A 24888-nucleotide genomic window follows, 5' to 3' on the forward strand; every position below is an offset into this window, starting at 1 on the left:
CTGACTGTATTGATTCCATCTTGAATCTGTTAATCATCAGGAATTGATTTAACACCTTTAAATTGAGGATTGGCCTGACAGACCCATCTGGTTTTGGCACTATAAAAAGAGTTGAATAAAATCCCGTTCCTCTTTGAGAATTCGGGACAGGCATAATGAATTCCATCTGAAGTAACTTTTGCATAGCCATGTCTAATGCCCTCCCTTTTTGAGGGCACAGCGGAAGGCTTGTCGTATAGAACTGACTGTGAGGCCAGGTCAGAAATTCTATTTTGTATCCCTGGGTAATAATATTGTTGATCCAGACTTCTGGTGAGGTTTCAGCCCAGGTGTCCTGAAACCTTTCCAACAGTGCGTCCACCATAGGAGAATCAAGGTGAGCTGGGAGACCGTCATGCCACGGTCTTGTCAGCAGGTTTAGGGTCCTGTTTTCGGGCTGTGGACTGAGAACGGACCTATTTTACAGCTTCAATAAGGGCTTCTAACCCCTTGACCTCAGCATCCTCCTCCTGAGGCCTGACATCAATTACTGCTTCTACTGACTCTCCCTCCTCCTCATCTATGAGACAATCCTCCTCTTCCGAATCTTCTTGCAGGAGAGGGAGGGGTCTCTTTACGGCTTTACGCACATTTTTCTCTACCTATGCGGGCGGAGTTACTCTAATTAGGTATTCCTCCATAGTCTTGGAAAAACCTGCAGCCCATTCTAAATGTTGCTTGCGGGATCCCGCCATTTCCTTAGAAATATCTGCCAGGGTATGTTCCCATGACCCGGATGGACCACTGCTCCCAAGTTGAGTGTCCATTCCCAAACATGTGTCGCAAACCCCGGAGCTGCCAAAATTAGTGCTTTTTCTTCACATTTTGAACATACATAGCAAGTTTTTGTGGTCTTGGATGGTGGTTTAGACATGGTAAAACACACACACACACACACACACACACACACACACACACACAAATCAGCAGTACTTTCACCCTATTAGAATAGGAGGCGAAAGACCGTAGGGATAATAGGGAGCAATGATAAATTGGGAGTCACACAGCTGGAATTATATTAACCATTAAAGAAAAAATTGTTATTAACCAGCCTGACGTTTACAACCCCCACATCACCAACTGTTGGAACAGCTTGATTTGTGAGAAAATTGTGTTGCTCCTCTTCCTCAGGACCTGTCAGCAGAGTCCCTTCTGAAGAAAAAAACATAAACTCTTAAGTACTGTATTTCAGAAAGATCTTTAGTAATAAAGCTTATAAAACTTTCTCTCAGAGCCAGCGCCATTAATTATTATACATAAGCCTATGTTCTGTTTTGGTTGCAATTTTCCTTGTGGCCTTTGACAGAATCTATATGAACTCTCCCTCAGAGAGGACTGCCCTTTCTAAAAGCGCGCCTGGCCGAAAAAAAACAAAATGTCTGTCACTGAAATATTTGATTCACATCGCAGCCTCAACATTTACAGTGTGGCTATACCCTCAGTGCCACTTGCCTATTAGCCACTAATAATGAGCTCGCTCGCCGAGAAAGGTCCGCTTAGATTACCTCAGTGGCTCCTATCTGCCAGCTTTCAGCGCCTCTGCCAGCAGCGCGTCCATACACCAGCGCACCTGTTTGTCTGCGGTTCCCCCACTGGACACGACTGCCGCTGTGGAGCCCTTCCGCCTGGCTGCCTGTATGTCCCTGCTGCCAGATCCCCCTCCGTGAGCTGCGCTCCTCCGGTCTAATTGCTGGCCGCGGGGAGGATAACAATGCCCTGCTAGTGCTATAAATACTACTTCAGATTCTCTGTGTGAGACGCTGATCCCTTCTAACCGCATCTTTGTCTTACTGAAACTGTTAATACAGTTGTTGGCAGCCTTCACCCTACTTCCAGCTAGGTAAGATCGGCCCACAGAAATAATATTATAGAAAAAATATTCTTATGGAGCAGGAGCTCCTTTCCTGTGCTGCTACCTCCAGCACAGTTTTTCAAACTGGAGGGATTGGGGGGCATGAAGGGGGAGGAGCCATCTGTACATACATTTTTTATTACATTGTGCTACCTCCGGTCTACATCCTTCACACCCCAGCTGTCTAAGATCTCCAGTGTCCCCTAGTGGATGAAAGAGAAACAGGATCATGAAAGGTAATAAAAAAAAAAAGGTAACCAAAGTTGAAATCAGGCGCAGTTGGGTCGCTGTTCTAATGCTGCTGCTATATAAACAGGATCAGTCAGTCCTGTGAACCACAAAATATATACAATACAAAAAGCAGCGCTAATAATTAAAATAGTCTAAAAACAGATGGATGGGATGAAGAGTATGACATTTTATAAAAACAATTCATATAACAATGGCTAAAAAAATCAGTAAAATCACCAACATAGCCTGCTTAATTTTTTGTGTCCGTTCCTTTATAAAGTTACTGGACTGCAGATAGGTGTCGGAATCTGTAATAAGGGCTGATGGCACAGTCCAAAGTTAACATTACCGCACAAGCACCGCTGGAGGCATGGGGGGTCATTCCGAGTTGATCGCTAGCTGCTTTCGGTCGCTGCGCAGCGTTCAGGCAAAAAATCGGCACTTCTGCGCATGCGTATGTGGCTCAATGCGCACGCGCGTCGTACTATTACAATGAACAATGTAGTTTTACACAAGGTCTAGCTAAGCTTTTCAGTCGCACTGCTGGCTGCAGAGTGATTGACAGGAAGAGGGCGATTCTGGGTGTCAACTGACCGTTTTCAGGGAGTGTTCGGAAAAACTCAGGTGTGGCTGGGCGAACGCAGGGCGTGTTTGTGACGTCAAAAGAGGAACTGAACAGTCTGAAGTAATCGCAAGCGCTGAGTAGGTATTGAGCTACTCTAAAACTGCACAAAAAAACTTTGTAGCCGCTCTGCGATCCTTTTGTTCGCACTTCTGCTAAGCTAAAATACACTCCCAGTGGGAGGCGGCATAGAGTTTGCACGGCTGCTAAAAAGTAAAAACTGCTAGCGAGCGAACAACTCGGAATGACCCCCCAAGTCCCTTGAAGTAATCCCTTGGGGTAAATGTTGGTACCAGGGTCTTGAATCCTCACCAGAATGCGGAGCCTTGATTGCGGAGTAGGCGTAGAAAATGATCCCAAGAAACGAATCCGTTCACCAAACAGTAGTACTGCAGAAGCTGATTTGGGGTCCAGTATGGTCCGGGCACAGGGTAGGCAGCGTGTGGTCAGTGATGGCTGATCAACAGCAACATTAACACGTTTCGCTGCAAGTCCTGCAGCTTTTTCAAAAAAGCTTGACAAAGCTGCAGGACCTGCAGCGAAATGGATTAGGTGTTGCTGTTGATCACCCATCACTGACCACACGCTGCCTACCCTGTGCCCAGACCATACTGGATCCCAAATCAGCTTCTGCAGTACAACTGTTTGGTGACCGGATTCGTTTCTTGGTATCATTTCCTACGCCTACTCCGCAATCAAGGCTCCGCATTCTGGTGAGGATTCAAGACCTTGGTGCCAACATTTACCCCAAGGGATTCCTTCAAGGGACTATGGCCCTTATTCCGAGTTGTTCGCTCGCTGCTAATTTTAGCAGAATTGCCAATAGGCTAAAATCTGGCAGTTCTGCGCATGCGTATGCACAGCAGGGCGCACACGCTAAGTATTTTTACACAAAACTATGCTATTTTACTCACGGGCGAATGAAGCGTTTCAATCGCTCTGCTGATCGTAGTGTGATTGACAGGAAGTGGGTGTTCCTGGGCGGAAACTGGCCGTTTTCAGGGAGTGTGCTAAAAAACGCAGGCGTGTCAGGGAAAAACGCAGGAGTGGCTGGAGAAACGGAGGAGTGGCTGGCCGAACGCAGGGCGTGTTTGTGACGTCAAACCAGGAACTAAATGGACTGAGGTGATCGCAATCTAGGAGTAGGTCTGGAGCTACTCAGAAACTGCAAGGAAATTGCTTTCGTTAGCAATTCTGCTAATCATAGCAGAATTGCTAATCTTTCGTTAGCAATTCTGCTATGCTAAGATACACTCCCAGAGGGCGGCGGCTTTGTGTTTGCATTTCTGCTAAAAGTAGCTAGCGAGCGAACAACTCGGAATGAGGGCCTATGCCTCCAGCGGTGCTTGTGTGGTAATGTTAACATTGGACTGTGCCATCAGCCCTTATTACAGATTCTCACACCTATCTGCAGTCCAGTAACTTTATAAAGGAACGGACACAAAAAATTAAGCAGCCTATGTCTGTGATTTTACTGATTTTTTTAACCATTTTTATATGAATTGTTTTTTATTAAATTTCGTACTCTTCATCCCATCCATCTGTTTTTAGACCATTTTAATCATTAGCGCTGTTTTTTTTATTGTGTATATATCATGAAAGGTAATGGCTGGGTGGAGCTGGAAAATGCAGGGTAACAACTAGAAATTGGATCTGGGGCACAGAACGGGGGAGAGTGTAGTAGTAGAGGGGACTTTGGCTAGGGGAAAGATAAGGAGTTGAGTTTACCAGATACTGAGCTTCAGGTAGCATTGTGTCATTCAGGATGAGATGGCTGACAGACTAGAAGAAACATGGGGGATGACTTATGGGTCGGCAAGTATGCTAACCCTCCCCTCCCTGAGGGTGCCTAAACCTAACCCCCCTCCCGGCATCTTAAACCTAACCCCCACCTTCAACCGCGGATTACCTCTCAGGCGGCCCGGCAGTCACTTGGCACCGGGATTGTGATCTCATTCGGGTAGATGGCATCGGCATTCCGAGCAGGGTTGGGATTCTGGCATCAGTTTTTCGACTGCCGGGATCCCGACCGTTGGTATCCTGATTGGATTCCGGACAGAAGGAGAGAAGTACGAGGAAGAGAGATAAATTTAGGTATCAGCATACAGTTATTAATGTAGTTTAAAGGAACTGAAGAGCTCACTCAGAGAAGACATGTAAAGGGAGAATTGAAGGGGTCCAAGGATAGAACTTTGAGGGATCCACATGGGGTAGGAAAGTGGAGGTAGGTATAAGTACAGAGAAGGAGTGGTTGGACAAATTGGAGGCAAACCAGGAAAGAGTGACATTTGATGATGATGGCCACAGCCTGCATCTGTTTGGTGGAAAATGTTTGTAGCATGCTTATTTATGAAAATACATAAAATACTGCAAAATTCCAGCAGTTCAGTTTCGGCTGCAATTGAACTGGAGCAAATCCAGCACAGCCTTATTGTTTGTTTTTCAGTTCTCCCCATTGTCAGGTATGGTAATGCCACCTGAAGATGGCATTACCTAGCAGTGCAACGTTTAGCTTTCTTCCTAGACGCACAGGTTCTCAAACTCGGTCCTCAGGACCCCACACGGTTCATGTTTTGCAGGTCACCTGTAGATTTTTAAAATGTGACAGTTGGTGATACACACAGAGGCAGAACTCTGGGAGGCAACGGAGTCATCTGCCGCAGGGCTCCTGCTCTGAAGGGGGCACCTCTCCTCCCATTCTGTGACACCATTGAATTAAGTTAATTGATAGCTGCCGCTATCTCTTCAGTGGCCAACTTCCTCACTGGTCCCTGCACATTACAAATCACACCCTCTTTATTATACTGAATATACACATTTTACAAGTGTCACACCCAGGATTACAAACCACAACCTATTACACTGGAAGCAGTCACCTTACTGATGAAGATATTTGCTCCTGTATAGGAAATATGAGAATTTTAACTATATGAAGATATTTCTCTGACAATTACACGTAACTTCATATAGTTAGAATTCTCATGCTTCCTGTACAGGAGCAAATACCTCCATCAGTAAAGTGTCTGCTGTCAGCGTAACAGGTCATGGGTTCTAATCCTGGGTATGACTGCTAAGAAATGTGGGATTTAAAATAAAAGACAATTTAAAGATTAAATGTATAAATACAGTATATACATTTTTTTCAGAACACTCCATAAACACACACACATATATACACACACAATCACACACACACATATATACGCACACATACATACATATATTTATCTTAATGTAGGAAATAGGGGGCACCAAAATTTATCTTGCCTCCGGGCAACTGGGACAAACTTACGCCACTGGATACACAGTACACACGCTGGGTGACATGGAAAACGTGAACCGTGTGGGGTCCTGAGGACCGAGTTTGAGAACCACTGAGCTAGTGCATATACTTCAGTCCCCATAGCAGCATAAGCGGATGCAGAAACCAACAAAAATAGAGGGTCCGCAAGAGAAATCAGTGAGTTCTCTGGGGTACCCCTCTTGTTAAACAGGAGAAAACAGTGATAATCCCTTTCCCTGGGTGCCAGTAAAATTAGTTATTACTGCTTGACAAATAGACCCTTCAATGTGTACAATACACAGGTGTCTTAGAAAATAGGCAGAAAAAGTAGTCTCTTCTGTTATCTGTTCATGGGTAGTTATCCGATCCTAAAAAGCCACTAACCTTGAATGGTAATCCACTGTAGGGTCAATGTTTGGCTCATTTACATCTTATCTCACTGTTTGAATATAGCATTTCTGGTAAACTCTGGCCCTAAGGTCAGTGGGGGTCATTTTGACCCAATCGCACACTGCACTTTTTCGCAGCCGTGCGATCGGGTCGGAACTGCACATGCGCTGCGACCGCAATGCACAGGCACGTCGTTATCCGGTGACGGCCGTCGCTGGGCAACGACAAGAACTATGAAGAAAGACTTTCGCAGCGGCGAATGCAAGAAGATTGATGGGCAGAAAGCGGATCCAGGCGTCAACAGACCGTTTTCGGGGAGTGGTGAGTCCAATGCGGGCGTGTCGAGGCGTTTGGAGGGCGGATGTCTGGCGTCAATTCCAGGACCTAACAGGCTGAAGTGATTGCAGTGGGTAAGTAAGTCCAGACCTACTCCTAAACTGCACAAAATGTTTTTGCATAGCTCTGCTGCACAAGCGAATGCAGCCTTGCTATGCAAAAATACACTCCCCCATAGGCGGCGACTATCTGATCGCACGGCAGCTAAAAACAGCTACCGTGCGATCAACTCGGAATGAGGGCCAGTGTTACATCATATGCTTTCGATTCTCAATAAATAGTATTCTTGCTGCAGATTATAATAATATTAATGCCATCATCTATGTGGTTTACATTTCCAGGTTTGACAAACCACCACCACTAACTGGACCTCTGACTGTAAATAGAAAGCTCCAAGAAGGAAAAAGACTCTTTTATGGACATCTGAAAGGCCCGGAGTCATTTACTAGTGATCATGAAGGTTGGGATAAAGGGAATTTCTGTATTTTTCAGACCAGGGATCCCACTGGAGCATAAGAAGCATTCAAATTTGAAATGAAAATGTACATAGGCCACACCCACATTGGTACATAATGAACAGAGGGTATAAGATGTTGCTATATATTTGGAAGCAGACAAGTCCATATTCAACTTCCCAGCAATTGACAATTGACCATTTGCTCCCACACTGGAAAAAGGAAAAAAAAAACGGTCGTTCAGACAAACTGCTTAAATCGAACAGATTTAAGCAGTTCGTCTGAACGACCAATTTTGTCTATATTCCAGTGATTGGGAGCAAGTGGTCAATAGTCACTTGCTCCCATCCAGTACCAGATTTTTGTTCCAACCTGCCAATTGGTTGAATAAATGGACAGATAATCTTAAAGTGTATGGCCGTTTTAAGGGTGCCCTCTGGCCTGAGATTGGGAAACCTGGGTTAGAGAATTACAGTATGTTTGTCTGGTTATTAATAGCTCCTGATCACTTGATGGTGACTATGAAAGAACCTACCGTTTTGCAAAGCCCGACAATTTTTTTTATTTTTTAAACAAAGCAAAGAAAACACAACTTTTGATTAATTTAACAACTTAAAACCATTTACAAACTGCATTAACACTAAATGAATATCTAGGAACATAAAGCAAAACTACAGTAAGTGGCAACATAGTACTGTTTTGTTATTTCTGTGATTCTTTGCTATAAGCTGTGATGTAACACCGTGTAGGAAACCTTTATACTGGCACTGTGGACGGAAAGCTGTGGATGATTCGTGGAGAACAATTGAACCTAATAACCCAGATGGGGAAGAATGTGTCTGGATGTGGTGAGTGCTTGCAATATCTTATCTGGTTCCCTCTAAACATCAGTAGTGCAGATAAGGCAAAAGGCATCTTTGTTTAAAGCTGGCCATACACTAGTCCAACTTTCATCCAAGTAGTTGGTTGGAATGAAAATCTGATAATGGATAGGAGCAAATAACAATCAGCATTCACTCCCAAACACAAGAAAGCAGACAAAAACAGTCATTCAGACAAGTTGGTTAAATCTGTTTGATTTAAGCAACTTGTCTGAACAACAGTTTTTCTCCATGTTCTGTGGTTTGGGAGCAAATTGCTGATTGTCATTTGTTCTCATCTATTACCAGATTATCATTCAAACCAACCAACTAGTTGGATTACAGTTGGTCTAGTGTATGGCCAGTTTACACGCTACAATTCTCTGGCCAATCTGCTTGATATCAGCGGATTAGCCAGATAATTGGTCAGCCACATACTGTATACACTGCAATGTAGAAATATTGATTGGTTGAACATGCCGGATCCATTCTTTAAGTGCTATGACGGCTGCATCGGGCAGTGTATGACCTGCTGTGGCCGACCGATGGACATTCCCCTGTTCCTTCATATGGGAAGGAATGGGGTAATGTCTCCTCCACAGGGGGTCAAATACCGATATCATGTGACCTCACAATGTATGTCCCTGCAGTGGCAGATAAAATGCCTGTCGATTTTATCTGCCCGTGTATGCCCGGCATAAGTAATGAAATTGTATTTGAATTTGCAATGTTAAAACATATGGGGGGGATGTAATAGGATGTGTGAATCAGAAAGTGAGACATTTTGAGAGAGTATTCTGTTTGTTTGTTTGTTTGTTTTTAAAGCGGCAATCATTTACTCAGCAAAACTATGTTGATTTTGCTGTGAAATAATTGCCGCTTTTAATCTCCCCCCAGAAAAATATAATAAAACCTCTCACTTTCTGATTCTCACACCCTATTACATTCCCCCCGATATGATTTCTTGAATAATTGGGCAGATAACTATTAGAGCCCTTATCCACACTGGGGTTAAAGTCAGGTGCAAAAAATAAACTACAACCCTTTCTATGTGTATAGACGGATTCGGTATGTGATAGATGGGATTCCAGCTGCCAGAATACCGACAGCGAGTCCCCTCGCCACAGGTTCTATTATCACTCTGTTGGTGGCGTGGACCCACTAGGTTGTCCAATCCAGGCCATTTTTTCAATCCCGGGTATTGGGATTGGAAAATGGTCAATCCCGGGATTGGTTTGTTTTCTCTGTCAAGGCTCACCCCCCGCCCAGCACCGCACCGCCCCCCGAACACATAACCCACCACCGTAGTACCTGAGAGGGAGGGCGGGTGACCATCCATGTCGGTGAGGTCTGTGCGTCGGGCGGCTGGCTACGCAGCGTGACCTCTGATTTCACATCACGCTGCGCAGGGGGAGCTGGGCAGCATCTGAGCCTCCTGAGGACATTCAATGCTGCCCGGCATTAAAAAAACAAAGGGAATTTTGGCCTAAATCCTGGGATCCCGCCGATCCCGGGATTGGTCACCCTAGGACCCAGCAACCGAGTGGGAATTACAAGTGGGTTTCGGTATTCCGCCCATCGATAATGTGCCGGCTGTCAGGATTCTGGCGTTAGTCTCCTGAACGCCGGGATTCCAACAGCTGGCATTTTGACTGCATTCCTTATAGACATATGCATTCATACTGGTATCTGCACGTGTTCTTGCTGCAGCACAAAGTTTTCGGAATGCCTCTTTCATTACATTTAAAGGATGTAATCACACTTGTAAAAGTCTATTCATCTGTATGGGAGAATGTGGAGGTACCCACTATGGATTAACAGGAGTGGTTATAACAGCTTTGTGTTATACGTTTCCTATTCATATCCATGGCCCACAATTGGAAATGCTGCAACACTTTTCAGTGTAGGATTTTATATACTGTAGCATGCTAGTCTCTGTGAGGAGGGGACCATAATGTTGTTTGTTAATCCTTATGGGGGGTTTTATGATTTACCAGTAGGAATGCCATCAGCTGCCCCCTGCAAACGTACAATGTGCCATTTTGTTGAAAGACCCAAGGCTGTCATTCCTGGAGAATAACGAGTGGTGGGCAGATTTGAGAGGAAGTTGTATAATAACTTATATGGTGTATTTTAGTCTATGAGGGTATGCTGAATAATAGTCAGATATACAAAATAGTGTTTCAGCCTCATTTATTCTAATTCAAATATCCAATCGTGCACTTTCATTTATTTTTCTGGTCCATATTTAGAAACAGTGCTGTTGTAAGTATACACTTCTGAACTAGAACCAAAAAGGAATGACTCACTGAGACAAATCTTGTTTCCGCTGATAGGCACCCCTGAATATGAACCCGTCTGTGGGCGTCCACATGGGGTACGAGTGGACTGTGATGGATATCTAATTGTGGTAGATTCGTATTTTGGATTGTACAAAGTTGACCCACAGTCTGGAGAGAAGCAGCTTCTGATCTCAAACAATGAAGGTGATAAGGACAAAATATTGATATGCGGCGCACCTTGATAGTGCCACCTACTGTTGGCTATGATGAAAGTCTTGCTATGTAAATGATATTGGGTCTAATTCAGACCTGATTGGTAATGCACAGCAGCCGATCAGGTCTGAACTGCACATGCGCCGATGCCGTAGTGCGTCGGCACATGCCAGACAGCCGACGGCAGTCTCAGCCCTGCGATTGCCTCTGCCTGATTGAGAAGCAGAGGCGTTCGCTGGGCGGGCCGGCGCCATTATGCCGCCGTTTTAGGGGTGCAGTCCTGGCAACGCAGGCATGCCCAGACCGTGCGGAGGCGGGCCGCAACGGCTGCGTGACGTCACACACAGCCGCTGCGACCCTCACAGCGACGAGTAGCTTCCTGCCAGCGCGCAGTAGCTGCGCTGGTAGGGAGCTACTCTTCAAGTACAAAAGCATCGCCACTGTGCGATGCTTTTGTACTTGTGCGGGGGAAGGGGGGGGGGACAGGCCTGACATGCGGGGTGGACTAGCCCTGTGCTGGGCGTCCCCCCGCATGTCAGTGCGACTGATCATAGATGTGCTAAATTTAGCACATCTATGATCAGGTCTGAATTAGGCCCCTTGCCAAAAGTCTGTGCTCCTGGTTTAGTGTAAGAACCTGCACACAGTCTTTGTCTTATTGATGCATGGCAGCAGCTATATGAGACTCGCAGAAGCTGTCCCTGATTCAGCACTACTACTGGGAGTATGCCATTTGGGTTCTATCTGAATGTATAAATTCTATAAATATTGTAATTCTATACAGTATTTGATTTAGGTGAGGAGGGAATGTGAAAAATCTTCTGTAGAAGATATAATAAAAAAAGACAGTCTCGCGATACCGTGGCGTACCTACAGGGTGGATGGACTGGCAAATGTCCAGGCGCCCACAAGGTGAAGGGGGCCCACCCTGAAATCGGTCAAATACTGTAGACCAGTGGTTCCCAAACTTTCTTGAATCACAGTACCCTACAGCATTAGCATTTTTTTTCACGATACCCCTAGGAGAATTTTTATTATTATTAATCATTTAAAAAAATAAAAAATAATATTAAATTAAGTAAATTGTGCCTAACTGGCATCCTTAGGTTTAGTTATGTGGTGTACAGTTGTGCTTCTGATTGCTCACATGTTTTATGATTGGCAGCCACTAGCACTGGTTTTGTCTATCACTCTGACCATAACTATTTTGATTTGGTCCTGGACCACCAACATGAGGCACCCCTGCAAGTGTCCTGAGGCACCATGGCTGTAGACTAAATACGTGATTTGGCAATTTTGTCTTATGGGCCCTACACACAGCGTGATGTGCCGCCGAGGTGCCCGACGGCCGATACGGCCAACGGGGGGTGACGCGGTGGGGAAAGGGTCGAGTGACTGGGGGAGTGAAGTTTCTTCACTCCCCCAGTCACACGGCCCCATAACCCTGCATGCTAATATGGATGAGAGTATCCATAGTGGCATGCATGTATAAGTGACCCGGCACCAATGATGAATGAGCGCATCGTTTATCGTTGGTGCCCACACACTGAAAAATATGAACAATATCTCGGTCATTAATGAACGAGATCATTCATATCTTTCAATGTTATTGCTTAGTGTGTAGGGCCCGTAACTATTCAGTTCAATTAGACTTGTGATTTCTAATAAAATGATGCGTTGGCCGCAGGGATCAGCAGCGCTGTGCGTCAAGCAGTGAAAGAGTGGAGAAGTTGTCCATAGCAAACAAATAAAAAAAAGATGAATGTTTGATCAAAGGTAACATGGAGAGCTGACGTCCGTCATACTGGTGGCCAGTATAATTCTAGTGCGTTAAAGGAAAACCTGGGGCCTCCTTTTAGTGCAAGCAAATCGCTAGCCGTGACGGAGCATTTAAGCAGCGCCAGGCGTCTCTGGCTATCTGGTGAATAAGGATAGATGCCCATTGGTGGTTGTCATTAAAAAATAAAAAAAAATAGTTATGATTCTCCAGGGCTATTACTACACCATTTTTTCTCTCTCGAAATGTCTGACAGGAGTGGATGGAATTCCTTTCCGGTTCTTAAATGGACTTGAGCTGTCCCGAAATGGCACAATCTTTTTTACAGACTCAAGCAGTAAATGGGGTAGACAGCATCACAGATATGAGGTAAGTTTACCATTTGGGTAAGCTACATGGGGAGCATTGTGCTAGAGGTAGGTAGTTAGGTACATTATGTATCCTGCTTGGACATTTAGGGCCATATTCAGTTAGCTGCCAGAATAGCTTTCAGTAGCGGAGCGCAATATGCTGTTAGCCTATCAGGCTGTGGGCAGAAATCAGCTACCGTAATGTGGAGATATACGCACAGCAGCTCACATTCTAACTGAGGGGCAGATTTATTAAGCCTGGTGAAGTGATAAAGTGGAAGGTGATAAAGCACCAGCCAATCAGCTCCTAACTTATATTTTATAGGATGGGTTTGAAAAATGACAGCTAGGAGCGGACTGGCTGGTGCGTTATCACCTTCCACTTTATCACTTCACCAGGCTTAATAAATCTGCCCCTGAATCCGTTCCTTGACCTTCACTAGTTCACTGAACATGTTTAAACCGTTTTGTCATGCCAGATTTTGTGAGTTAGATTAATTTCTGTCCACATGCAACAGTTATTAGTTTCACATATCAGACAACTAATGTTGTAGTCTAGAATAAATGTTTTTCTTTATTTCCAGTTTTCTAAAACAGAGCCACATTTTACTATCCACATGCATAAATGGGTGTGATATGTAATACCGTCACCCGGGGGGGGGGGGGGGGGGGAATTATGGATGTCAGTATCCCAACATCGTGGCAATCGCAACAAAGCCCTTGCGGGCTCGCTGCGCTCACAACCCTGCGCGCCTGGTGGCAAGCTACGATCACCGCAGGTTCTATTCTTCCTCTATGGGTGTCGTGGACATCAATAGAGGGGGAATCACCTACCTCGCCAGTATATACCGGCGGCGGGATGGTGCTCCCATCAGGATTCCGGGATCTGTATTGTGACTGCCGAGATCCTGACGATTGGTATGCTAACTGCATACCACATAAAATAAGAATTTACTCACCGGTAATTCAATTTCTCGTAGTCCGTAGTGGGTGCTGGGTACTCCGTAAGGACCATGGGGAATAGACGGGCTCCGCAGGAGACTGGGCACTCTAAAAGAAAGATTAGGTACTATCTGGTGTGCACTGGCTCCTCCCTCTATGCCCCTCCTCCAGACCTCAGTTAGGGAAACTGCCCGGAAGAGCGGACACTACAAGGAAAGGATTTGGAATCCCGGGTAAGACTCATACCAGCCACACCAATCACACCGTACAACTTGTGATAACTATACCCAGTTAACAGTATGAACAACAAATGAGCCTCATGAACAGATGGCTCATAACAAAACCCTTTAGTTAAGCAATAACTATATACACGTATTGCAGAGAGTCCGCACTTGGGACGGGCTCCCAGCATCCACTACGGACTACGAGAAATAGAATTACCGGTGAGTAAATTCTTATTTTCTCTGACGTCCTGGTGGATGCTGGGTACTCCGTAAGGACCATGGGGATTATACCAAAGCTCCCAAACGGGCGGGTGAGTGCGGATGACTCTGCAGCACCGCATGAGCAAACTCAAGGTCCTCCTCAGCCAGGGTATCAAACTTGTAGAATTTTGCAAACGTGTTTGACCCCGACCAGGTAGCCGCTCGGCAAAGTTGTTATGCCGAGACCCCTTGGGCAGCCGCCCAAGAAGAGCCCCCTTCCTCGTGGAATGGGCTTTTACTGATTTAAGATGCGGCAGTCCAGCCGCAGAATGTGCAAGTTGAATCGTGCTACAGATCCAGCGAGCAATACTCTGCTTAGAAGCAGGGGCACCCAGTTTGTTGGGTGCATGCAGGATAACAGCGAGTCAGTATTTCTGACTCTAGCCGTCCTGGAAACATACATTTTCAGGGCCCAGACTACATCCAGCAACTTGGAGGCCTCCAAGTCCCGAGTAGCCGCAGGCACTACAAAAGGTTGGTTCAAATGAAACGCTGATACCACCTTAGGGAGAAATTGGGGACGAATCCTCAATTCTGCCCTGTCCCTATGGAAGATCAGATAAAGGCTTTCACATGACAAAGCCGCCAATTCTGACACACGCCTAGCCGAAGCCAAGGCCAAATATATATATATATATATATATATATGACCACTTTCCACGTGAGATACTTCAACTCCACGTTCTGAAGTGGCTCAACAATGTGATTTTAGGAAAACCAACACTACGTTGAGATCCCAAGGTGCCACTGGAGGCACAAAAGGGGCTGAACATGCAGCACTCCCTTAACAACGTCTGAACTTCAGGCAGCGTCTTTCCTAGCCTTTAACAGCGTAGGAATCATTTCATCTGGAACACCCTTTTCCGTTAGGATCCTGCGTTTAACCACCAAGCCTTCAAACGCAGCCGCGGTAAGTCTTGGAACAGACAGGGCCCCTGCAGTAACAGGTCCATCTGAGACACAGAGGCAATGGGTCCTCCGAGATCATTTCTTGTAGTTCTGGGTACCAAGTTCTACCTGGCCAATCCGGAACTACGAGTATAGTCCTTACTCCTCTCTTACTTACTATCCTCAGTACCTTGGGTATGAGAGGAAGAGGAGGGAACACATAAACCTACTGGTACACCCACGGTGTCACTAGTGCGTCCACAGCTATCGCCTGAGGGTCTCTTGACCTGGCGCAATACTTTTGTAGCTTTTTGTTGAGGCGGGACGCCATCATGTCCACCTGTGGCCATTCCCAACGGTTCACAATCTGCGTGAAAACTTCTAGATGAAGTCCCCACTCTCCCGTGTGGAGGTCGTGCCTGCTGAGGAAGTTTGCTTCCTAGTTTTCCACACCCGGAATGAACACTGCTGACAGTGTTAGCACGTGATACTCCGCCCATCGGAGAATCCTTGTGGCTTCTGCCAACGCCATCCTGCTTCTTGTGCCGCCTTGTCGGTTTACATGGGCGACAGCCGTGGTGTTATCTGACTGAATCAGCACCGGCTGGTTTTGAAGCAGGGGTTCTGCTTGCCTTAGGGCATTGTAACTGGCCCTTAGGTCCAGAATATTTATGTAGGGAAGTCTCCTGACTCGACCATTGTCCTTGGAAATTTCTTCCCTGAGTGACTGCTCCCCAACCTCGGAGGCTTGCATCCGTGGTCACCAGGACCCAGTCCTGAATGCCGAATCTGCGGCCGTCGAGAAGATGAGCACTCTGCAGCCACCACAGCAAAGACACCCTGGCCCCGGGGACAGGGTGATCAGCAGATGCATCTGAAGATGCGATCCTCACTTGTCTAACAGGTCCCACTGAAAATTCCTTGCATGGAACCTGCCGAAGGGAATTGCTTCGTAAGAAGCTACCACCTTTTCCAGGACTCGCGTGCAATGATGCACCGACACCTGTTTTGGTTTTTAGGAGGTCTCTGACCCGAGATGACAACTCCTTGGCCTTCTCCTCCGGGAGAAACACCTTCTTCTGTTCTGTGTCCAGAAATATGCCCGATATCAGCAGACGCGTTGTAGGAACCAGCTGCGACTTTGGGATATTCAGAATCCAGCCGTGCTGTTGTAGCACTTCCTGAGACAGTGCTACTCCGATCAACGACTGCTCCTTGGACCTCGCCTTTATAAGGAGATCGTCCAAGTACGGGATAATTATAACTCCCTTCTTTCGAAGGAATATCATAATTTTGGCCATTACCTTGGAACACACCCTCGGTGCCGTGGACAGACCAAACGGCAACGTCTGGAATTGGTAATGGCAGTTCTGTACCACAACCTTGAGGTACTCCTGGTGAGGTGGGTAAATGGGGACATATAGGTAAGCATCCATGATGTCCAGTGATACCATGTAATCCCCCTCTTCCAGGCTTGCAATAACCGCCCTGAGCGATTCCATTTTGAACTCGAACTACCTTATATAAGTGTTCAAGGATTTCAAATTTAGAATGGGTCTCACCGAACCGTCTGGTTTCGGTACCACAAACATTGTGGAATAGTAACCCCGTCCCTGTTGAAGGAGGGGAACTTTTATTATCACCTGCTGGAGGTACAGCTTGTGAATTGCCGCCAGTACTACCTCCCTGTCCTGGGGAGTAGTTGGCAAGGCTGATTTGAGGTAACGGCGAGGGGGAGACGCCTCGAATTCCAGCTTGTATCCCTGCGATACCACTTGTAGAACCCAGAGATCCACCTGTGAGCGAACCCACTGGTCGCTGAAGTTCCGGAGACGCGCCCCCACCGCACCTGTCTGTGGAGCCCCAGCGTCATGCGGTGGACTCAGTAGAAACAGGGGAGGATTTTTGTTCCTGGGAACTGGCTGTCTGGTGCAGCTTTTCCCTCTCCCCCTGCCTCTGGGCAGAAAAGAAGCACCTTTTATCCGCTTGCCTTTCTGAGGCCGAAAGGACTGTACCTGATAGTACGGTGCTTTCTTAGGTTGTGAGGGAGCCTAAGGTAAAAATATCGATTTCCCAGCTGTTGCTGTGGATACAAGGTCCGAGAGACCATCCCCAAACAATTACTCACCCTTATGACAATGTCTATAATATTTGTCCTATTAAAAACACGTTAAAGGTTAAAGAACACAGTACGCAATTGGCGCAAAAAGTACCGCAAGGGTACGCCCTTAACTATACCTTAAGGAATGTACTTATACTGTAAACATTTGTGCAGTGACAATGTGTAGATGTAATGCAGTGTAACCTTGTTAGCTTAAAGCTGTATGAGCGACTATGACGCTCTGAGAACCTTTATGCATTTATAATAATCAATCAAATACCGGTCTAAGGTTCTAACGCCTTTAGTGAGAGAATGAACGTTCAAAAAGAATAATACAATACAAGCTATACACTACCAAAATAACATAGAATATCTAACCAAGTTACTACACATAAAATACAATAAAGACACAATTACTTTTAAAAGGGGAAGGAGAGAGAGAATGGCTTATAACATTAAATAAGAGACAATATGGTTGCAGATAAACCTACACATGCGAGAGACAATCGCTGCGCAGTTGGTCAATGCTGAATACCGCATGGGATAGAAGCTAGACTCCATTTTGGGAAAACTCCCATGATTCCAAAGACTGCAACACATGGTTGAAAGGGGGAGGGGAAAACACCCAGCAGCAGCCATTTCTTACAAACCAACTAATCTTATTCCACATTCCAATCCAACTTCCTAGAACCATCTTATTCAATTTCACATTCCAAACAAACTCAGTATCTCAATAACCAGAGCATATGGTATGCTGGCTATGCTATATGAATTATCACAAGACCAGATCACAATGTAACCACACATATCAGCCTGCCATTGCTACAAAACCCATATTCACAAGTAACTGCATGGCGGTATTCATGATTGACAAGATATATTATAACAAACCAGCACAATCTATTTTAAATCACCATAGGCAAACAAATACCACAAATGCTATGCTACAGGTTGTCTAATGTCCCAGCTACCATCACAGATTCCCAGATCTATCACACAAACAAGTTACAATATCCTATTTAAACCAGCACCATTGACCTTAAAGCCATCTGTCTATATTTCCTTATCTAGCCATGTGAATTCAATACTTAGCCTTTCGCTTGGAGGTCAGTCCTGGGGATGAAGCAGCCATGCTGCTGGGTGCCAGGTAGCTGTGTGAGTGCGTGAGCCCTGTGATTTCCAGTGGATAATATCATACCTGCATTCCAGCTGTGGGGGTGTGTCAACCACAGGAAGTGTGTCTTTCACAGTATGTGGGCTGTCTTGTATCAGTGAGCTGAGCATGTGAGCTTGGTTATGCAAAATGTTGGGTGATGACTAACACATTCCTGTCTTGTGGAAAGCTATTGTTTGGCGAATACAAAACAAAACCCTGTCTCTGGGTTTTGTTCGATATTCATGATGTCCACTTTCAGTTGAGACAATGACATCTCAGCAATCATTCTTCTGGAGACAAACCCTAAGCCCATTTGTAAACACAGGTGTTGGCCCTCCTCATTGAGTCTCAAAGCTCAGTGTAATTAAAGGCTATTGTACTCCGTCTGCGGGAAAGATACTGATTTGGAATACAATTAATCTTCAATTACTATTCCTGTGCTTAACTATGCATAAGATATGTGAAGCCCTCCCAACATGCAAACTATTGTTTGGGGAATCTCTAAGGTCAAAGAGCCATTTGAGACCCACTGATACCTGCTGGACTCAGGGGAATATTAACTTATAAAATCCATTATTTTGATTAAATATGTAGCGTGCACACGCATGAAGTGCATATATGGCAACATGCAGCGTGATATTTTTCTGACTTTGACACTTATAAGGCAAAACCTCCATGTGCCTTTTAGAATCAGCATCACCTGTCCACTGCCGGGTCCATAATACCCTCCTGGCAGAAATGGACATTGCATTAATTCTAGATGCCAGCCGGCAAATTTCCCTCTGTGCATCCCTCATATATAAGACAACGTCTTTAATATGCTTTATGGTTAGCAAAATAGTATCCCTGTCGAGGGTATCAATATTATCTGACAGGGTATCAGACCACGCTGCAGCAGCACTACACATCCATGCTGAAGCAATTGCAGGTCTTAGTATAGTACCTGAGTGTGTATATACAGACTTCAGGATAGCCTCCTGCTTTCTATCAGCAGGCTCCTTCAAGGCGGTCGTATCCTGAGACGGCAGTGCCACCTTTTTTGACAAGCGTGTGAGCGCCTTATCCACCCTAGGAGATATCTCCCAACGTGACCTATCCTCTGGCGGGAAAGGGAACGCCATCAGTAATTTTTTTAGAAATTACCAGTTTCTTATCGGGGGAACCCCACGCTTCTTCACACACTTCATTCAACTCATCTGATGGGGGAAAAAACACTGGCTGCTTTTTCTCCCCAAACATAATACCCTTTTTAGTGGTACCTGGGTTAATGTCAGAAATGTGTAACACATTTTTCATTGCCGTAATCATGCAACGGATGCCCCTTGTGGATTGTGTATATGTCTCATCCTCGTCGACACTGGAGTCAGACTCCGTGTCGACATCTGTATCTGCCATCTGAGGTAGCGGGCGTTTGTGAGCCCCTGATGGTCTTTGAGACGCCTGGGCAGGCACGGGCTGAGAAGCCGGCTGTCCCACGGCTGTTATGTCATCCAGCCTTTTATGTAAGGAGTTGACACTGTCGGTTAATACCTTCCACATATCCATCCACTCTGGTGTCGACCCCGCAGGGGGTGACATCACATTTATCGGCACCTGCTCCGCCTCCACATAAGCCTCCTCATCAAACATGTCGACACAGCCGTACCGACACACCGGGAATGCACACACAGGGAATGCTCTGACTGAGGACAGGACCCCACAAAGTCCTTTGGGGAGACAGAGAGAGAGTATGCCAGCACACACCACAGCGCTATATAATTAGGGATTTACACTATTACAGAAAGTGATTTTTCCCTATAGCTGCTTAACATGTATAATTTGCGCCTAAATTTAGTGCCCCCCCTCTCTTTTTAACCCTTTGAGCCTGGAAACTGCAGGGGAGAGCCTGGGGAGCTGTCTTCCAGCGGAACTGTGAAGAGAAAATGGCGCCAGTGTGCAGCAGAATTGGGGGCAGGTGTGGAGGTAGCGCTGGGAGATGAGATCATCTCCACACCGCCTCTGCCTATACTGTCAACAGGTCCTGGGTTGCATCGACCCAGCAACCCATTCACACTGCACCTAACCCAGGAATAACCGCCTCCCGGGTTGAATTACTGGGTCAGGCGACCCAGGAATTCGTCAGTGACCCCTTTCACACCGCACAGCGACCCGGCACTATACCGGTTCGATACCCAGTTATTTGTGCGGTGTGAAAAGGGTAATAGTTGCCTACTTCTCTGCCCCCACCGGGAGGTGGCAGCGTGGTAGGTGCATAGGGTATGCGGTTGATGGAAGGTGGGCTGTCTGGGGCGTGGCTGGCAGGAAGGTGGGCTGTCTGGGGGTGAGACATCAGGATCACATCATCGTGACGCTGCCCCCGCTATACAGTGCTGGGCAAACAGGCACTGTATAGTGGGGGGGCAGAGCTACGAGGATGCAAATCATCGCAAATTGCATTATCAGATCCCTCTCGCACCACCCACTTGTGCTCTGTTGTGAGCAAGTATGCTATGATACAGCTATACATAGGTAGGTTTCCCAGCATGACGCTTCCGGGGGTAAATTTACTAAGATGGGAGTTCTATTTAAGATGGGATGTTGCCCATAGCAACCAATCAGATTCTACTTCTCATTTATCTAGAATCTTCTAGAAGATAATACCTGGAATCTGATTGGTTGCTATGGGCAACATCCCATCTTAAATAGAACTTCCATCTTAGTAAATTTACCCCCCGGACTCAAAAGAAATCCTTATTTATGATTTACTTACTGACATGCAAAAAGCCTCCCACAGCAGCCAATTATACAGCCACTTCTTATTGCACACTGTTGTTTTTCAGAGAAATGTAAGCTAATATTTGATTGGCCCTAAACCTGTCCTGTGGGTTACACCATTTACAGTTCTATTTACATGGTTTCATTCATTAAACCTTTAGTAGTGTGTCTGAAATGTAACTTCAAATAGACAATTTGTGCGTGAAAGGCTACAGATTAAATCAAAGTACCTGACTGACCTACATGCTTGATATTCATTTCTATTACACAATTTACTGTCTCCACTTACAGTAGTTGTATGTTGGATTCTATATGAATGGTTAAAATCAAACAAAACATTTTAATACAGAGTGTAACTCCTTGAAGTAATGTACAGCACTAACTTACAATGGTATTCCAGGTATTGGAGGCCAATCACAAAGGACGGCTAATACAGTACGATCCAGGGAGGAAAGAAGCAAAGAGCTTGCTGAGCGACCTCTACATGGCTAATGGGCTAGCCTTATCACCGGAGGAGGATTACATATTGATAGCAGAGACCAGCATGTCCAGAATACTACGGTTCGTATGGAATCTTTCCCTAGCTATGCCTTACATTGTCCTCTACCAGTGCACTTAGCCCTGAAGTAATGCATTCCCCCATATTCTTCCTGCACAGCTATTGGCTAGCTGGCAGTAAAGCAGGAGAGAAAGAAGTGTTTGTGGACAATTTGCCAGGCTATCCAGATAACATTAGAGCCTCAACCACTGGCAAATACAGAATTGGGATATCCACCACACGCTTTCCTGGCTTCTTCCCTCCATTCCTGGACGCCATTGCACCTTACCCTGCACTGAAGAGATTTATTGTCAAGGTATGGACACATATTGCTTTTATTGTCTCTCCATCAGAACTATATTCCTGAAATCATAGGCATATACTTGTGAATGCTCATTCTTCTTGTGCTACACACAGACACCTGCCAATACACAAGATGCTGGGACAATACTATCCTTTAATACTAAATAATGAGATATAATAAGTTCTCTGTAGTGGATTTGTGGCTCAGGTAAAGGCAGCGGTTCCCTTTATTCTCTCTATTGGCGTACCATGTGCATAGCTCTACCCAGGACTCATATGGTGAAACTTCATCTCTCCCTATTCTTGGAATCAGGATGTTTATAGTGCACTAGCTCTGAGAACATGAATACTCTCATTCATAAGAAAGTTCTTAAGTTATTATGGGACAGATTCAAATAGTGCATGGTTTTGCAGATAACAGGTTATTATGGGAGGACAGACTTTCTCATTTATTACTCACACCCCTATGCATACTATTAGAGCACAAGGCTTTGATGGATCGTTATGGCTAATTGACTTTGCCCTTATATGTATTCAGTTGCAGATCTACACTGGTTAACAAACATTCTGTAGCAATTGCCATCTGCTGTTAGTTTAATTAACCACTTAACTGATGAATCATTTTTCCAAAAACGCTCAGAAATTGTCTTTTTTTTTTAATGATTGAATTAGGTTAAGAATATTTAAATTGATAAAGCTAAATATTTATCGTATATAAAACACTTTAAGAGGTCTGAGAACACTGTACGCTATCTACGTAAGAAGTACCGTAAGGGTACGCAAGTTGTGTAGCGATCGCTCAACCGTAGTCGAGACGCTCAAGCGTCACGTTCGCTTACGGCCCAGTGATCACAGGCAGGCACGCTATTGGCTGCCGACTAACGTAATGATTCGCTATAGCGTAGCGTACGCTCGGGACCACGAGGAGATCACCAGCGGTGCAGACGCTTACAACGTTAAAACCTTTATATCTATACCTTTAACAATGAGATACACAGTATACCTTAGTGTAGAGACAGAGTGTAAGTGCAACCTGGTGTAACCTGATTAACTACAAAGCTGCTTGAGCGTCACCGACGCTCAGAGAATACTTAACCCTATAAAGAATACACAGATACCTGGGCTTAGGGTCCAAAACCTATTATATGTATTATAACTATTATACTTGCAAAAGGAATCACAGTACAAATGATACACTACAATATAACATAGACTAACTAACCAGATAACTACACGGGAAATACAATACAATACAATTAAAGGAAAATACGAGAGAAAGAGTAGGGAGAGAGAGAGAGAGAGATGGCTCACAGTAAGACAATATGATTACGGAGAAAACTTACGCACAAGGGGAACGATCGCATGCGCCTCGATATCCAGCTCCCGATTATCAGCAATGAGAACCGTTGATGAGAGTGAATCTGGATATGGTCGGCCTGCCTATTTATGCCCCACACACAATACAATTCAATGGTCCCTACAATCTCATTGTCCATTGGACACAGGAATTCGGCTTCGCATTATAACAAAAGGTCATAGGTTGATTCATACAGGTGGGCTGTGACTGTTTCCAACTGTTCAGGTGGGTGGGATACTGGGTTTCCCGCCGCATGACTAAGTAAGAACAAATAATAGTAAATGGACATAAACTTCTTATGTCCATAACTATTCGCACGAGCGATTAATCCGCTCCAAACCAACACCGGAATATTGCTATTTAAATACTCTTCCGATGGGTACCAAACACTACTGTATGACCCGTTAGACCCTTCGTACAATACAAAGAGGAATCTCTCCGTTCAGGAACATGCTATGTTAACCAAACTTTCAGAATCTATCAAAGGGACCATGATCTATAAAATACCTTATTAGTGAAAATATGTAACGATTGAGTCGCACGCTACGACTACACAAACTTTACCGTAAATACGCAAACCGAGCACCAGCGGGTGCACGCAACAGCGGGTATGCGCACTCACGGGAGAGCGCACGCATGCGCAGCGCGGACCTGAATGAGGTGCAAATATGGCAGTGTGCATAGAGATATTTTTCTGACTTTGACAGTCCACCCTTTGGCAGTCAATAATAACTGCCACCTTCTAAAACATTTCAAAAGGAGAAAAATATATGTCAGGGGTTAATTCATTTCCATGGTTGGGTAAGGGAGGAGAGAGGAGTAGGTGGGAAGAGGGTATGACCTAGTGAGATAGCAGAAGCATGTGTGTATGAGTCCATGTTTGGGGGGTCAAGTATCATCGTGCCGTACGTGTTGTAAATCAAGCTTCGAGGTATTGCGAAGTATACAATTGAATTCCTTCTTATCCCGTGGTACGGGTCTGTGGATGGGCTGTCAAACTTTACCGAGCTCTTTTCGGATTTTGAACAAAATGGGGAGCACATTTTAGTTGATGATACATGAATGGGGGAATATGTGATTGCTGATATCTGAGCCTGTATTCCCTATACTATGTGTGTCATTACCTGAGGGTTGTAGAAATGAAGATAAAGAACACTTATGGAAAATGCAGTAGTATTCTATGTCAGGTTAATGTACATCTGTCGGTTGAAGTTTTGTTCGGTATCAGTTGAAAGTCGTCTTCTTTGCGCTGTGTTGCCCATTAGGTGTGAGCAAAAAGCTTTGTCAATGCCATTAGATTTACAAAAAATGTTGGGCTAGCGTAAGTTTAAGAATTCTAGGGAAACTGGGGATCCATGGCAAAGTTCATCAAATGTCCATATCTCAAGTGGTCAAAACTTCTTCTTTGGTCTATCCGTTGTCTGTATAGCGTCTCGTCAACTTCCTCGTCCAAGTGGGTCTTTTTATCTTGGAGAAAAACCAGAAAAACAGGTGAAAGAAACGGACCGTATAATCGCATTTTCATTACATCATTATTTCTATAATTGGGTCATAAATCAAATCCAGGTTAATTACAGTTTCCTCACTCCTCAAACTCATTACCCTGGTACGATGTTTGCACTTCATTAAAGCCTGCCCGCATCTAAATATCAAGCCAATTGATAAGACAACACC

General features: G+C 45.2%; 1 protein-coding gene across 1 annotated transcript in view; it reads left to right on the forward strand.

Moving 5' to 3' along the window:
* LOC134932795 (adipocyte plasma membrane-associated protein-like) overlaps window positions 1-24888 on the forward strand; it is a 61519-nt gene that overhangs the window by 13182 nt on the left and 23449 nt on the right. The window contains exons 3-8 of the mRNA XM_063927546.1: window positions 7095-7213; window positions 7958-8056; window positions 10405-10554; window positions 12597-12709; window positions 21417-21577; window positions 21675-21870. Of these exons, the coding sequence (XP_063783616.1) occupies window positions 7095-7213; window positions 7958-8056; window positions 10405-10554; window positions 12597-12709; window positions 21417-21577; window positions 21675-21870 (838 nt within the window). The remainder of the gene's footprint in view (window positions 1-7094; window positions 7214-7957; window positions 8057-10404; window positions 10555-12596; window positions 12710-21416; window positions 21578-21674; window positions 21871-24888) is intronic.

The sequence above is a fragment of the Pseudophryne corroboree genome, chromosome 6 (assembly GCF_028390025.1).
Source record: "Pseudophryne corroboree isolate aPseCor3 chromosome 6, aPseCor3.hap2, whole genome shotgun sequence".
NCBI classification, from domain to species: domain Eukaryota; kingdom Metazoa; phylum Chordata; class Amphibia; order Anura; family Myobatrachidae; genus Pseudophryne; species Pseudophryne corroboree.